This window comes from Mauremys mutica, chromosome 2, assembly GCF_020497125.1.
Source record: "Mauremys mutica isolate MM-2020 ecotype Southern chromosome 2, ASM2049712v1, whole genome shotgun sequence".
NCBI classification, from domain to species: Eukaryota; Metazoa; Chordata; order Testudines; family Geoemydidae; genus Mauremys; species Mauremys mutica.
In genome coordinates, this window is record NC_059073.1 from 278107938 (window position 1) to 278123674 (window position 15737).

The 15737-nt window shown below is 40.6% G+C and overlaps 1 protein-coding gene across 4 annotated transcripts in view; it reads left to right on the forward strand.

Moving 5' to 3' along the window:
- Positions 1-15384, forward strand: part of PAXIP1 (PAX interacting protein 1) — an 89271-nt gene extending 73887 nt beyond the window's left edge. The window contains exons 17-21 of one of the 4 annotated variants that reach the window (XM_045006300.1): positions 4423-4523; positions 6171-6305; positions 6400-6475; positions 13534-13594; positions 14553-15381. In XM_045006300.1, the coding sequence (XP_044862235.1) occupies positions 4423-4523; positions 6171-6305; positions 6400-6475; positions 13534-13594; positions 14553-14568 (389 nt within the window). In that variant the 3' untranslated portion in view covers positions 14569-15381. Of the gene's footprint in view, positions 1-4422; positions 4524-6170; positions 6306-6379; positions 6476-13533; positions 13595-14552 lie in introns of those variants that run through there. The other 3 variants (XR_006577063.1, XR_006577064.1, XM_045006301.1) reach the window with 3 other exon arrangements.
- The last annotated feature ends 353 nt before the right edge of the window (positions 15385-15737 follow it).

Here is a 15737-nt window from a genome sequence, read left to right on the forward strand (position 1 = left end):
CAGATTTGTCACCTAAAAAGAATGACTCAGGTTTGGGAATCTCCCTCACATCCTCAGCCATGAAGACCAATGCAAATAATTCATTTAATTTCTCTGCAATGGCCTTATTGTCCTTGAGAGCTCCTTTAGCATTTCGATTATCCAGTGGCCCCACTGGTTGTTTAGCAGGCTTCCTGCTTCTGATGTACTTACAAATTTTTTTGCTATTTTTTTGTGTGTCTTTGGCTAGCTGTTCTTGAAATTCTTTTTTGGCCTTCCTAATTACATTTTTACACTTCACTTGCCAGAGCTTATGCTCCTTTCTATTTTCCGTACTAAGATTTAATTTCCACTTTTTAAAGGATGCCTTTTTTCCTCTCACTGCATCTTTTACTTTTTTGTTTAGCCACAGTGCCACTTTTTTGGTTCTCTTACTACGTTTTTAAATTTGGGGTATATATGGTGTCTTTACAAAGTTTCCATGCAGCTTGCAGGGATTTCACTTTGGGCACTGTTCCTTTTAATTTATTTCACTAACTTCCTCATTTTTGTGTAAAAAAGAACAGGAGTACTTGTGGCACCTTAGAGACTAACCAATTGTTTTGAGCATAAGCTTTCGTGGGCTACAGCCCACTTCATCAGATGCATAGAATGGAACATATAGTAAGAAGATATGTTAATATTAGCCTCTTACCGTTGGTATGGCTCTGTGACGTTATTGATATAAATTGGGACCATATAGAACATGGGTTGCAACCAAGGTCCTGTAGTGGCACCAAATCTTAGGTAAAGGGGGTCATATAAGGTGTCTAAGACCAGGTTATGGGTTCCTGGTTATGATTATGCTGTCTGTGTGCATGTATTATTTTTAGTTGAAGTTATGAATATTGGCTCTATACTGTCTGTATTTCAAGCTGGTGCTGTGCTTCTGGGAAACATCCCAGACAAGTTGGTGTTAGCTCTGCATAGCCTGCTTGATGGCCCATTAAGGACCATCAGCTACACAACTGACCCATGGAGAGAAGGCAGACACGCCTTGTGACTCAGCAAAGTATGCAGGGACTGGCCCATGTGACTCCAGACTCCATTTTGCTGTAATTTTCCACAGTAAGGACAAAGAGGTTCTTACACCTGGAAGAGCCTATATACGGCTGATGCCTCATCTCCATCTTGTCTTCAATCCTGCTTCTACCTCTGGAGGGACTTTGCTACATGCTGAAGCTCTGCACAAAGGACTGATGATCCATCCCAGCGGGGGATGTTCTCCAGAGACTTGATTTAAACCTGCAGTTTATGCCATCACTGCTGCAAGCCTGAACTAAGAACTTTGCCATTACTGTGTGTAATTGATTCCATTTAACCAATTCTAGCTCTCATCTCTACCTTTTTCCTTTTATGAATAAACCTTTAGATTTTAGATTCTAAAGGATTGGCAACAGCGTGATTTGTGGGTAAGATCTGATGTGTATACTGACCTGGGTCTGGGGCTTGATTCTTTGGAATCAAGAGAACCTTTTTCTTTTACTGGGGTGTTGGTTTTCATAACCATTCATCCCCAGGACGAGTGGCACTGGTGGTGATACTGGGAGACTGGAGTGTCTAAGGGAATTGCTTGTGTGACTTGTGGTTAGCCAGTGGGGTGAAACCAAAGTCCTCTTTGTCTGGCTGGTTTGGTTTGCCTTAGAGGTGGAAAAACCCCAGCCTTGGGCTGTGACTGCCCTGTTTGAGCAATTGGTCCTGAATTGGCACTCTCAGTTGGGTCCCGCCAGAACCGCATCGTCACAGGCTCCTTCCACTTTTTCATGTTCTCTGTATGTGTATATATATCTTCTTACTATATGTTCCATTCTATGCATCTGATGAAGTGGGCTGTAGCCCACGAAAGCTTATGCTCAAATAAATTGGTTAGTCTCTAAGGTGCCACAAGTACTCCTATTCTTTTTGCAAATACAGACTAACACGGCTGCTACTCTGAAACCTGTCAATTTTTGTGTAGTTCCCCTTTCTGAAATTAAATGCTACCATGTTGGGCCGCTGTGATGTTTTCCCTGCCACAGGGATGTTAAATTTAATTATGTTGTGGTCATATTATCAGGCGGTCCAGCTATATTCACCTCTTTAATCATATCCTGTGCTCCACTTAGAAACTTTATCTCTGCATCCTGTCCTGAGGCGATATGTACCCAGTCAATATGGGGATAGTTGAAATCCCCCGTTATTATTGAGTTTATTTTTATAGCCTCTCTAATCTCCCTGAGCATTTCACAATCACAATCACTATCACCACCCTGCTCAGGTGGTCAGTAGTATATCCCTACTGCTATATTCTTATTATTCAAGCCTGAAATTACTATCCATAGAGATTCTGCGGTACAGTTTGGTTCACTTAAGATTTTTACTTCATTTCATTCTACCCTTTCTTTCACATACAATGCCGCTTCCCCACCAGCACGACCTGTTCTGTCCTTCTGATATATTTTGTACACTGGTATTACTGTGTCCCATTGATTATCCTCATTCCACCAAGTTTCTGTGATGCCTGTTTTATATCAATATCCTCATTTAATACGAGGCACTCTAGTTCACCCATCTTAGTATTTAGACTTCTAGCATTGATATATAAGCATTTTAAAAACTTGTCACTTTTTAGCTGACTGCCATTAGATGATGTAATTGAATGGGACTCTTTTTCATGTAACTGTTTCTCATCATATCCTACCCATATTTTATCATCTTCCATCCTCTCCTCCTTACTAGGACATAGAGAATCTCCATTTATAGATCGTCCCCTAAGGGATGTCTCTGTCCAAACCATGTGCTTCTCTACCCCTGTCGGCTTTCCCCCAGCCCTTAGTTTAAAAACTGCTCTACAACCTTTTTAAATTTAAGTGCCAGCAATCTGGTTCCATTTTGGTTTAGGTGGAGCCCATCCTTCCTCTATAGGCTCCCCCTTTCCCAAAAGTTTCCCCAGTTCCTAATAAATCTAAACCCCTCCTCCCTACACCATCGTCTCATCCACGCATTAGGACCCTGTAGTTCTGCCTGTGGAACTGGAAGCATTTCAGAAAATGCTACCATGGAGGTCCTGGACTTCGATCTCTTACCTATCAGCCTAAATTTGGCTTCCAGGACCCCTCTTCTATCCTTCCCTATGTCATTGGTACCATTGTACCACGACCACATATAAAAGCTCACAGTACCATGTGTGTGGGTATGTATGATATATATATAATTTGTTTGAGCTTTTTATTTATTTGGTGAGCTAAACACATGGTGTTGCTGCCAAACCACTGCACAGACTTAAAACTATAGATAAGACAATACTATAGACAGAAGTAGGAAATCTTTTCTTGTTTATAAACATGAGGTAGAGTTTTATCTTACTTGGTCCAGCCTTATCAAACAAAACAAACAGTAAGAAAGCTATTAGAAGGTGTAACTAAAAAAAATGTAAGAAGTTGACATTTTCATACTGAGTATAGTTTAGCTCAGTGGTTTGAGCATTGGCCTGCTAAACCCAGGGTTGTGAGTTCAGTCCTTGAGTGGGCCACTTAGGGATCTGGGGCAAAAATCAGTATTTGGTCCTGCTAGTAAAGGCAGGGGGCTGGACTCGATGACCTTTCAAGGTCCCTTCCAGTTCTAGGAGATTGGTATATCTCCTATTATTATTATATCTAATCAGCTGTAATAAAGGAGTTATGTATTTTCAGGTACAGCATCCATCCCAAGTCACCCTACCTGTCTTTTTGATTTTACTATCTTAAATAAATAAATGGTTTTCACTCTCCTATTGTGGTATGTGGGTGGGGATGGGGTGTGAGCGAGAGACCTGACGGAAGAAAATCCCATACAAGCAAAAGGGAATGCTGACTGACTTTGCAGGGGAAACAAATGGAAAGATTGCCATGTGGATAAGGCTGTGGACTGGGAATCAGTTCCATGGCCTGTCACAGATATCCTTTGTGTCTTGGGCACAATTCAGTTAACCACTTTGTGCCTTTGTTTTTATAAATGGGGATAAATGCATTAATGTGTCTTGAAGCTCTCCAATACAGAAGTTGTGGGATATATATAGGATAGAAAATGCTGTCAAATGTACAAAATAAACACAGCAAAAATACAGAAATATATTAAGAATTTTTGTCAGTAATTTTTGTTGATCCTCAATAATAGTAAAATTAAATAATAATACATTTTATACAGGGGTCATGACTTTTAAATGGACAACATTTTTTAGTAGCTTGACTTCAATAAAAGGCAGTTTTTTATTAAAAGCAATGGGATTATGCTCATGTCACATCAAAGCAAGTGAGTTTTTTACCAAATTTTTTACCATTAGTTTTTTTATAACAATTTGAAATAACCCTTTACCCACATTCAAACCTTATGTTGACATATTTTCTTCCCTTGTCACATTTGTAACGTTTATATTTTCTTTTCCAGATGAGCAGAACTTCATGCTCCGAGATGCAGAAGCTGAGGTGCTTTTCTGCTTCAGCTTAGAGGAGTCTCTAAAGAGAGCACAAGTGGCTCCGCTTTTTAAGGTACACACTTTTTAATAACATGCGTAAATACATATATTTTTTCACTGCTACAGTAAAAGACAAAACATACTTGGTCACTCATTTGATCAGTCTTAAATGTATTTTTCTGATAATTATCAATGCTTTTCCCAAACATGTGTTTAAGTAATAAGACAGCTTTCCTGGTAGGCATGCGCATATGTAAGAAGGCAGAGTAACACAAAAGGCTAAACACTTCGGTGTCTAAAACCAAATGAAAGAACTCTCTAGAGTGTGTTATTGCTATTAGCTGAAATTTATACATGTACTTATAGGGGAAACAATCTTGCATATATGTTTTCTGCAGAATGCTGATACAAGTGTGACATTTTTATTGTTAGCATTGAATTAGAGTTCCACTTAGAACCATATATGCAAGCTAGTTTAATCTGTATAATCACTTTACTTTCAGACTCCTTTTAAGAGAAGAATGATATGGATTCTTCTAAGAATATTTGTATAGGTAGATTTCTAAATATTTCATGTAAAACTTACAATGAAATAACCTGAAAATTACTAAAATCATATGTCAGATAGTATTGCTATTGGAATATACTACATATATATCACTATTGGTTTTATTCTTATACGTAAAGAAAAAGTTGGCCTTTATGTGCTATGTTTTCACAGCAAACAAGAAAACCATCCACCTTTGTCCTGAGAGCAATACATAATGAGACATACCTCATCTAAAGAGACTTTCCTGAACTTTGTCCCAGGATTGTACATTATAAGAAACAATTTTAGATTTGGAGTAGAAGTGTTGTTTTAACAGAGACCAATTTACTTAGGCTTATTTTATTTTTTTTAATCTGTCACTTGAGGCATGCCAAAATAACTCTTTAGGGATCAAGCATAGAACCTTTTGCACCTGGCATAGTTCAGTCAGAAATTCAGAAGCCAAAAATAATGTAAAATTTCAGTTTTTTCTGGACGTAAAGTTGGCTGGAGGATCAAAGAAGTTAATAGCATCTCTTTACCAGTTCACATGGCAAGAATACATCTTCCCTCTAGCAAGTAGGAACAGATAAAATACACTTTATATAATCACCTGTATTAAGAGTCTCAAGCAGGCAGAAAGCTAGTTGTAGTTTTGTTGGCAGACAATAGAAATTAGTGGTTGTAAACTGGACAATAAGAAATCGTCAGTGAAACTAGATAGATAGAAATTAGATAGAAATAGAAATTTAGTTGTTATAAATTGGAAAATAAGACTCACCTTTTCTTTGTAGAAGTCCTTTTGCAAGCCATTGGGCAAACACACAGTTGAAATAATAGGGGTGTTTCGTTTTGCATCCTTACCTAACTGCTGTTTAATATTCATTAAGAAAATATTTACGATTTGAAGGTTTTATGGTCATTATTGTAAGTGTCACAGAAAGATTGAGGTAAATAGGGGCAGCTCTTCAGCTAGTGTAAGTTGTCATAGCTCCATTAAGAGCTATGACAGTTTACACCAGCTGAAGATCTGCTTCATAATTTATAAAATGACCCTTGCATTATAGTGGATGTCAGCACTATACACATCAGACGCTAAAGGATCAAAAGTTGTACTCTTCACTTTCCCTTTTTTACATTTTATTTATATATGTGTATGTACATATTTTTAAAAAAAAGATTTGTTTTTAGGGGAAATATTTTTACATTACACCTGGAATTTGTCCTAGCCTTTCCACCATGAAGGCAATTGTGGAATGTGCAGGAGGAAAAGTATTATCCAAACAACCTTCTTTTCGAAAACTTATGGAACACAAACAAAACAAAGTGAGTACAGTATCACTTGGCTTTCCAAAAATTATGTATAAAATATATTGTTCTTTATTTGAACTCATATTTAGTATTTTTTTTTAATTTATAGAGTTTGTCAGCGATAATCTTGATATCCTGTGAAAATGATCTTCACTTATGTCGAGAATATTTTGCCAGAGGCATAGGTACGTGTGAACTGCTAATAGAATTCCAATTCATAATTTGCTTACTGTATTTATTTTTCATTGTATAAGTACTTACACCCATTACTGGGAACAGTCAGAGGTTAAAATACAGTTAAAGGAATCAGATGTGATGAAGCACCTTTTTAATAGTATGTCCTCAGTTTTAAAATAAAATATAGGGCTTTTCTGCTTACCTGCTGATGTTTGAGCAGGCCTGTTACTGTCACCTTATCCTTCCTGCCATCTTGATGTGCAAATTTTCTGCTGCCTTTCAGTTTCATCTCTGCTACTGCAAAATACTCTTCCAGGACCAAAAAGACTGCATGTTAGTTATCATACCAATTCATAAGACAGGAAATGCAGTTGACTAGCAATAAATGCACAAGCTGCATATCTTTCTCTGGTTTAGGTTTATTTTCTGATCTTTGTCTCTCTCATAAAATCATTATAATTTAAATAGTAGGTACAGCATTTTCAGATGGAAATGTGATTTTGAAGTTGTCAGTGTCTCCAAGGCAGAGTAATCAGTTTTCCTTCAAGTAGTGTCCCTATGGGTGCTTCATTCTAGGTGTGCTTGCTCCTTCTGCGCCTTTAATAGGAGATTTCACATAAGTGTCCATTTGGCCTGTGCATGTGTGTTATCCAGTCTCATGCTCCACACTGTGGTTATATAGTGCTCTGTGGGCGAACCACCCTCAGTTCCTTCTCAACCGCCTCGGTCTGAGACAGAGCCTTAGCAGTCATCCGTATTGATTTTTACCTCAACTGTGACCCCATAGCTCTTATAGTTAGTTTATTATAGTTGTTGTTAATGTGTAGTAATATATAACTACACTAACAACAACTTATATATATATATGGGCATGCCTGGTTATCCTGATTTCAAATGCTACCTATCATGGCGGGAAGAATGCCGGTGAGTTACAGACACTCCTAGCGCATCCATTGCCTTAGGGAATCTCATATATCCCAAAAGTTCAACTTCTGCCTGGCATTAAATATCTAGAGCCAGAAAAAAATGGGATCAGACTTCAGCTCCTCATGGAGAACTCATTGCACCAGGACAAAGGACCCCCTCTGTATGCTGGTCTCCGAGTAAGTGGGCTACCTCTGCTGTCTCCCAGCTGCACTCTTTAAGGGTATCTAAGAGGAAAACCCATGATTCCTCTCATAAGTCTTCCAAGGATAGTGCCTTGAATTCTCTAGGTAGGGAATCTACCTCAGAGATGCTGCAGTGGCCAAGGACGCCAGCCAGTTCAACACCCATTGGTCTCCAACCTGGCACCCACTAGGCTGCTGGTTTCTCAAGTACCAAGGGCACTGTTAAGCCTAAAGACTCCAGATCATCGGGCTCCAGAAGGCCATCGGTACAGTCAGGGAAGAAAAGCAGCAAGAAGAGCTCTACCTCTTCTCACTTGGTACTAAAGAAAACCACTCGGGCTCCATCTGGACTCCCTTCAGAGCATTTGAGACACATAGTACCCTCAACTCCCTCAGCCACTGTTACTTTGGCTCAGGCCATTGACGTGGTACTGACAACACTCTTGGTACTCCGGGAGTTTTGTGTTTTCCCCAAGACCTCACTGTGTCCAAGATGCCTGACTCACCATTGCTTGACTCTGATCTGCTCTCGGTACCAAAGACCTGCAGCTCTCTTGACACCCGTCCGGTACAGACAATTTTACCTTCTGTTTCTTCCAGTGCTCCACCAGTCCAGAGTGATCTGGAAGAGGAGGATTCTGATGAAGATCTTGCCTCGGTCTCTCAAATATCTGTCCAAGGCTGTCCTCTCCACCCCTATAAAGGCACTTTTCCAGAAGTCTCTGAGGAATGTAATCTCATTCATGAAAGATGAAGCCACTGTCTCACTGGTACAGGCACTCATGGATGCCTCCACCCATGCCATATGTGCCACCTCATTGGCCATACTGGGCCCCTGAGTGGCCTACCATCAGCAATTCTCTAGGGCCTCAAGTACCACCTGTCATAGGGATAGGTAGCCTTCATCACCCTCTCTCTCTGGGAGACCAGAATCTCAGGAAGAAACCTTTTAGGAACAGGAAGCTAGGGCTGATGAAGAGGTCTTTCCACCAGCCAACATCTCTTCTTAATCCCCGGATGAAGCTGTTATGCCACCTCCACCATCCTTGGCAGACAATTTCAGGTAGTTCCCGAACCTTATCAGGAGAATTGTTGATTCTTTGAAGATCCCTCTTGAGGAGGTTAAAGAGCCATATCATAAGCTTCTTGACATCCTTCATACAACTTCATCGGCCCACATCACCCTGCCTATTAACGAGGCCCTCCTAGACCCAGCAAAGGTTCTCGCACACCCTTTCCACACTTCCACCTTGTGCAAGAGAGTGGATAAGAAATATTATGTCCCCTGTAAGTATTCAGAATTTTTATTTTCATATCCCTCTCCTAACTCCCTGGTGGTCGAGGTGGTTAATGTACATGGAAGGCAGCACCACACTAAATGTATGCTCTGTGCTAGAGATCATAAGTGTCTCAATTTGTTCAGTAGAAAATCTTGTTTGTCAGATACTTTACAGGTCAGAATTGCCAACTGCCGGGCATTGGTGGCGAAGTACAACCATACAAATTATACCAAGCTGAATTCCTTTATTGAGCATCTACCAAAGAGAGCAGTTCCAAGCAATTATTGCAGAAGGCCAGCTTCTTGCCAGAACATTTCTGCAGGCCTCTGTCGACACTGTTGATACTGCTGCTCGTTCAGTTTCTACAGCGGTAGTTATAAAGAGGGCCTCCTGGCTGCAACTCTCCAGATTTCCAAAAGAGGTCCAGAATATGGTCATAGACCTCCCTTTTGACGACACTAAACTGCTGACAGCACAGACAAATCTCTGCATATGTTAAATGACTCTAGGGCTACTTTGTGTTCTTTGGGGAATTTATACACCTACCCACAAGAGAAAGTTTAGTAAGTCCCACACAGTGCAGAGGTTCTGCCTTGCCCAATTCTCAAGCTCCCAGAGATCATATGAATCTTAACACAAGAAAGAGGTCCCAGAGGAAAAAACTACCCATTTCCCAACCTTTGACCTCTCACCCTTCCACCTTGAAACACTAATTTTGACAGGGTGGTCAAGGTGCTGAGCTTCCATCCCCATTCGTACCAACTGCAATGATTCACTTGTGTTCCTCCCTTCGGCGACTGCCTTTACCACTTTCGGCGGGCTTGGGAGTCTTATCACTACGAACAGGTGGGTTTTGGAAATCATCTACATTCAGTACTCCATCCAGGTCACTTCTCCTCCCCCTTCCCCATCACTCTTCAGGGAACCCTCTCATGAGCCCCTTCTAAGATAAGAAAGAAGCAGCAAAGAATCCTGTGGCACCTTATAGACTAACAGACGTTTTGCAGCATGAGCTCATGCTGCAAACGTCTGTTAGTCTATAAGGTGCCACAGGATTCTTTGCTGCTTCTACAGAACCAGACTAACACGGCTACCCCTCTGATACTTAAGATAAGAAAGGCTCTCTCCTACTCTTGGGTGCTATAGAACCTGTTCTCATGCAGTACAGAGGGAAGGGTTTTTATTCCAGGTTCTTCCTGGTTCCAGAAAAAAAAATGGCACTTGGAAGCCCATCCTAGATGTAAGGCAACGCAACACATTTGTGAAGGCACAAAATTTCAGAATGGTGACACTTGTGGCCATAATTCCATCTCTGGATCAAGGGGATTGAGTCTTCAGGATGCATATTTCCATATAGCAATCCACCTGTTTCGCAAAAGATTCCTATGTTTTACTGTTGGTCATGAGCACTTTCAGAACTGGGTTCTCTTTTGGTATCTCATCTGCCCCAAGGATCTTTTCAAAGGTTACATCAGTAGTAGCAGCACACCTCCTCAGAAAAGGAATTCTGGTGTTCCCTTACCTAGACGATTGGCTTCTGAAAGGTTGCTCCCATGACAAAACTTCACTGGCTACTTGCAAGGCCATGAACCTCTTCCTCGGACTGGGCCGACAATTGAACATTCAAAAGTCCTTGATCTGTACAAGGGTTAGAATTCATAGGAGCTTATTTTGATTCAATAGCAGCAAGAGCCTACCTCCGAATTTACAGATTCATGGCCCTATCCAAGATAGCACAATCCAGATCAGCCCACAGACTCCAGTCAAGAATGGTCTACAGCTGTTGAGACATATAGCAGCTGGCACTTTCATTTACAGACCATTTAAGACTGTGAATGCATTGCCTTCAAGGGTGGCTCAGGACTGTTTATTCACCAGGCAAACACAGACTAACCACATTACTTTCCATACCCACCTTTGTTGAAGGAATCTCACAGTGTCAACACAGGAGTCCCTTTTGCCTACAGTTCCTCAATAATTGTTGTAACAAGCAATGCATCCCTGTTAGGTTGGGGAGCACATCTGGACACCCACATGGCCCAGGCCAGGTGGACCCCTCAGGAGACTTCTCTTGACATCAACCTCCTAGAGCTCGGGGCAGTCAGATATGCCTGTCTCCAATTTCTACCATTGAGTGAGGCAAACACATAAAGGTCATGATGGACAATACGTCATGCATGTTCTATTTTAACCATCACAGCAGCTTACCTTCCAGGCGCTCAGATTCTGACTGCGGATACACTCAGTAGGCACTTCTCAGGACCATGAGTGAGAAATAGATTCCATTGTATTTCACCACATATTTTGGCAATGGGGCATCCTTTGGAAAGACCTGTTCGCCACAGCCAGAAACAAGAAATGTGCTCAGTTCCTCTCCAGAGGCAGGCAGGGTCAGCAATCCTTTCACCGTCAGTGGTCATCAGGTCTGTTGTATGCGTTCCCGCTGACACCTCTAATCTCCAAAGTTCTGCTCAAGATGAAAAGGACAAAGGCAGAGTTATTCTAAGAGTTCCAGCCTGGCCCAGAAAGTCATGGTTTCCTTACCTCATACAGCTGGCCGCTTGCTCACCAACCATTCTCTGGATCATTCTTTATCTTATCTCCCAAGAACATGAGAAGATCCTTTGCCCCAGTCTCTTAAGTCCTTTGCCTCAAAGCATGGCTAGTTGATTGTTCACAGGTTTAGAGACAGCCTGTTCGGAGGGAGTACAAAGAGTACAGTTACACAGCAGGAAGCAGTCAGGGCGCTACACTTACTTGCAGAAATGGACAAAATTTCACTGCTGGCATGATCTTTCCACTAGCAACCTCATTGCTGTCAGATACACTGGAAATACATCCTAGAAATAAAAAAAACAAAAACAAAAAAAACCTTGGGTTTGTCGCTGAGCTCCACTAGGGTCCACCTAGCAGCCATCACAGCCTTCCACTACTCAGTAAAGGATTATTCCATGCTTGCTTACCCAGTTACAATGAGATTCCTCAGGGGATTCCAAAATCTCTTTCCGCAAGTCAATCATCCTGCTCCAATTTGGGACCTTAGCTTGGTTCTTAAATGTCTTATGACAGCTCTGTTCAAACCAGTGGCTACATGTACACTCCTCCATTTATCGATGAAAATGGCATTTTTGGTAGCCATCACATCAGCTCGACGAGTTGGGGAAATAGAGGCCCTTATGTCATACCCCCTCTTTCACTATATTTTTCAAAGATAAAGTCACATTGCAACTTCTCCCAGAATTTCTACCAGTCAGAAGATCCCTGGCCTTCTGTCTTGACGGGACTAAATCTTTCAGAATTGCCCCCCACTATCAACAGTTATGTCATCTCTGCTGTGTTTGGCTCTGTTATACTTATTCAATATGGACTCAACTCTGAAACCCCTCTTCCTTAAGGGGAACTGCTCAGTAGTCGCCTAGAATGGAGCACAGACAGACACACTAGTCAGATGAGAAGAAATGGTTACTCAGTGCAGTAACTTGTTCTTTGAGGGGTGTTTCACTATTCGCCCTCCTTCCCCTCTGCTTTGGAGTTGTGTGCTATGGAGCTTCACAGTAAAGAAGGAACTGAGGGCAGTTCTGCACAGCGCTATATGCAGCGCTCGGTGTGGAGCATGAGACTATGTAGCCTGTGTGCAGGCCGAACAGACACTGCTATGTGAAATCTCCGAACAAAGGCACAAGGCATGCAAGTACACAGAGAGTGGAGCACCCATTGAGATGTGTCCCCCTAAAAACAACAGGGTGAGAAACCATTTCATAGACCCACCTATGACTGATAAGAGGCCATCATTGAAGGGCAGGGCTTCAACACTTGGGTCTGTGTTTACTGTGAGGTGGGGGAATTGCCTTGGTACCAATCCTGAAATATCCAAAGACAATAAATTTGTCAACAGGACAGAAGAACACTTCAGACACTAAAACTAATCCTGCACTAGAGAGGGGATAGACAGAGAAGTTCTAAATCTGCTGCGTGTAGCAGGGAGGACTGTATGCAGTTCCAGCTCAAAGCCATAGGCAGTCAGAGAGAACTGAGTGGCAGTTGGGGCTGCACCCGCTTTTATGCCCTCAGGTTTGGGGAACTGGGACATGCAGGGTGCAAGTGCAGACCCAATTGACACTGCTGGCCAAACTTTCTGAACCTGCATGTATGAGATGCCCAAACACCAACAGTGGGATCCACACAGACAATACTTGCGCATCTACATACAGTAGCCACAAAATATGGACCCAGTGTAATAACCAACATTAATCACATTTCAGACAAAAAAAACCCCAACACTACCTTCCTAACCAAAGCTTTGATCCTGCGCTGAACTCCATGTGGCGAGCCTCTCTCCCCTGCACTCCTGTAGTGCTTAATTGACTGAACTGCACTCCCATGGTGCTTCAGTGATTTACAGGGTTCTTCTCAAACAAAACTTTGTGCAGGATCAGGGCCCATTTCGGGCAATTGGTCAAGCAGATAGGCCAAGTCAGTATACTTGAGCTGTCTCTCACTGGTAGAGGAAATAGGGTCAAACTAAAACAATCCCACGGAGAATGTCTGCCTTCCAGTTCTTCAGTGTTCAATTCTAGGTCTGTCAGTGGACATATCTCAGCTGATTCCCCATGCTCCTTGCGATGTAGAATGCTCTCTGTAGTATATTAATCTTACATATTTTTAAAATATTTCTAGATGTCCATAATGCTGAGTTTGTTCTGACTGGAGTACTTACTCAAACACTGGATTATGAATCATATCCTTTTTATATGAAAACCAAGAAATGTGATTGTTGGGAAAGGGTCTATGGTTTTACTAAATGTATTTATATACTAGGAAACAAGGTAAGTTACTACGTTATTCTGTGGTTTCTGGAGATGTAGGTTCAATTTAAAGTAGAATGAATTTGGTGACTTTTTTCCAATCACTCAGACGTGTAATATCCTCTGTCATATTCATCCTCCTCCCTTTTTGCACAGTTGGACCTATCTAGACACTGATTGCTTTGTCTTGAATTTAAAACTTGGGTGGATTTGTGGAGAACATACTTGCTGTTTTCCCAGTACACCTCAACCCTGATACAGCGCAACCCAATATAACACAAATTCGGAAATAATCGGTAAAGCAGCGCTCTGGGGGGACAGGGCTGCGCGCTCTGGCGGATCAAAGCAAGTTCAATCTAACACGGTTTCACCTATAACACGGTAAGATTTTTTGGCTCCCAAGGACAGCATTATATCGGGGTAGAGGTGTACTTGACAGATTACTTTGGATTCCCCTGAAGCAGAGAACCTTGTGGGGTAGGTGAGTTGGGGAATGATCTGAATAATTAATTTTAAATGACAGATTTTATCCTGATTACTGAAACTAAACATTTTTGGATTGCAATAATGTATCAAAGATGGATAAAGAAGGTACTACATAAATATGATGTAATTCACTATGGGGGGGCGGGCCTTAAAAATGTGTGGCTTGTTTGAAGTATATTCTAGAAAAGATTACTCTGAACACAAAAAAGTAGGTTGAACATAATAATAGCAACATTTTAAGCAAAAGTATGAATTCTATTTGTCAGTGGTTTCTAGAAGTAGCAAATGGCTCATCAGTAATATTCGCCTAAGAAAAGCAAATATTATACTACTTTGAGTTAATGTTTTATGTACATTTTTTTTCTGCACTGATTTTTCAAAGTTGTTTTCCCTTAACAAACTTACATATAAATTTACTTGATGGATATTAAAATGCCTTATTGCTTCGGAGTCCTTGGAGCATTAAATCTAGCTGTTCCAGCCACCGTGTAAAGTAACTAATACTTCCTGTGAGTGCTGTTTTCCAGCCGTGTTCCTTGGGATGATGAGCAGTTCAAAGCAGGAAAGCAAAAAAAACTGCATCTTTTTTAGGATGTGTAATTTTATTATGAGGAAACATAATTTACTATGTTTTGTATGATACTACTGTTTTAAAAGATCCCGTTTTAGATATCATAATTAGTTTGCTAGTTTTTAAATATTTTAACTATGGTACTTCAACCTAAAGGAAAATTTGGATGTGAAAATAAAAATAAGGGATTGCTGTCTCTTAAGTTATGGATTTGAAGATTGAAAATGTTTTGTACTTTATTTTTATTTCTTACACTCTATTTTCTTTTATATTGGTATTTTGCCCAAGTTTTAAATAAATGTACTATAAATGTTTTACTCTAAATTTTAGTGGTGTTTTTTTAAATATTGTGCATTTATGGCACTCTGGTAAAAGAAAGTGAATCATTTTTCCACGTGGTGTAAGACTTTAAGTTTATTTTTTGGGGTATGTTAATATATAAAAGCCAGGTAAATTAAACGGAAATTCTTGTAAGTGTATAAATGTGTTTCTTCCAACGCATTTATAAACTTGGAGGAGGGAGTGACTACAGCCCACACACTCGTAACTCTGTTGTGATAACTTTCTTCTGTATAATCAATTTTATGAAATAAATACTTTTTAAAATCTCTCAAAATTATTTTTAACTTGTATTTTATCAAAAGTGAACTGTTCTTGCAAAACACATGCCATTACATCTACTTTATCACTTTAGATTCTTAATCCCGATCAACAAATAGATTAAAAAACCCAGTCAGAGAGGACCTACATTTTGCTTAATCAGCAAGCAGTTATGTTAAACTCTTCAGGGAAGAGGCATTCTGTTTGCTTGTGAAGGACCATGCATGATGACCCAGTGTAACTCTTGCATTTAAGTGTGCCCTGTAAATTGCTCAAAAGTATTTTGAACAGTATCTAACCATGTTTTTTAGCAGGCACTATGTTCTTATTTAGACACCACTTGTTGAGAAGATTTTGCAAAGATAGTAATATCAAAAAGTGAGCAAAGCTGATCTTCAGTTTGTCCATAGAAAGCTCGG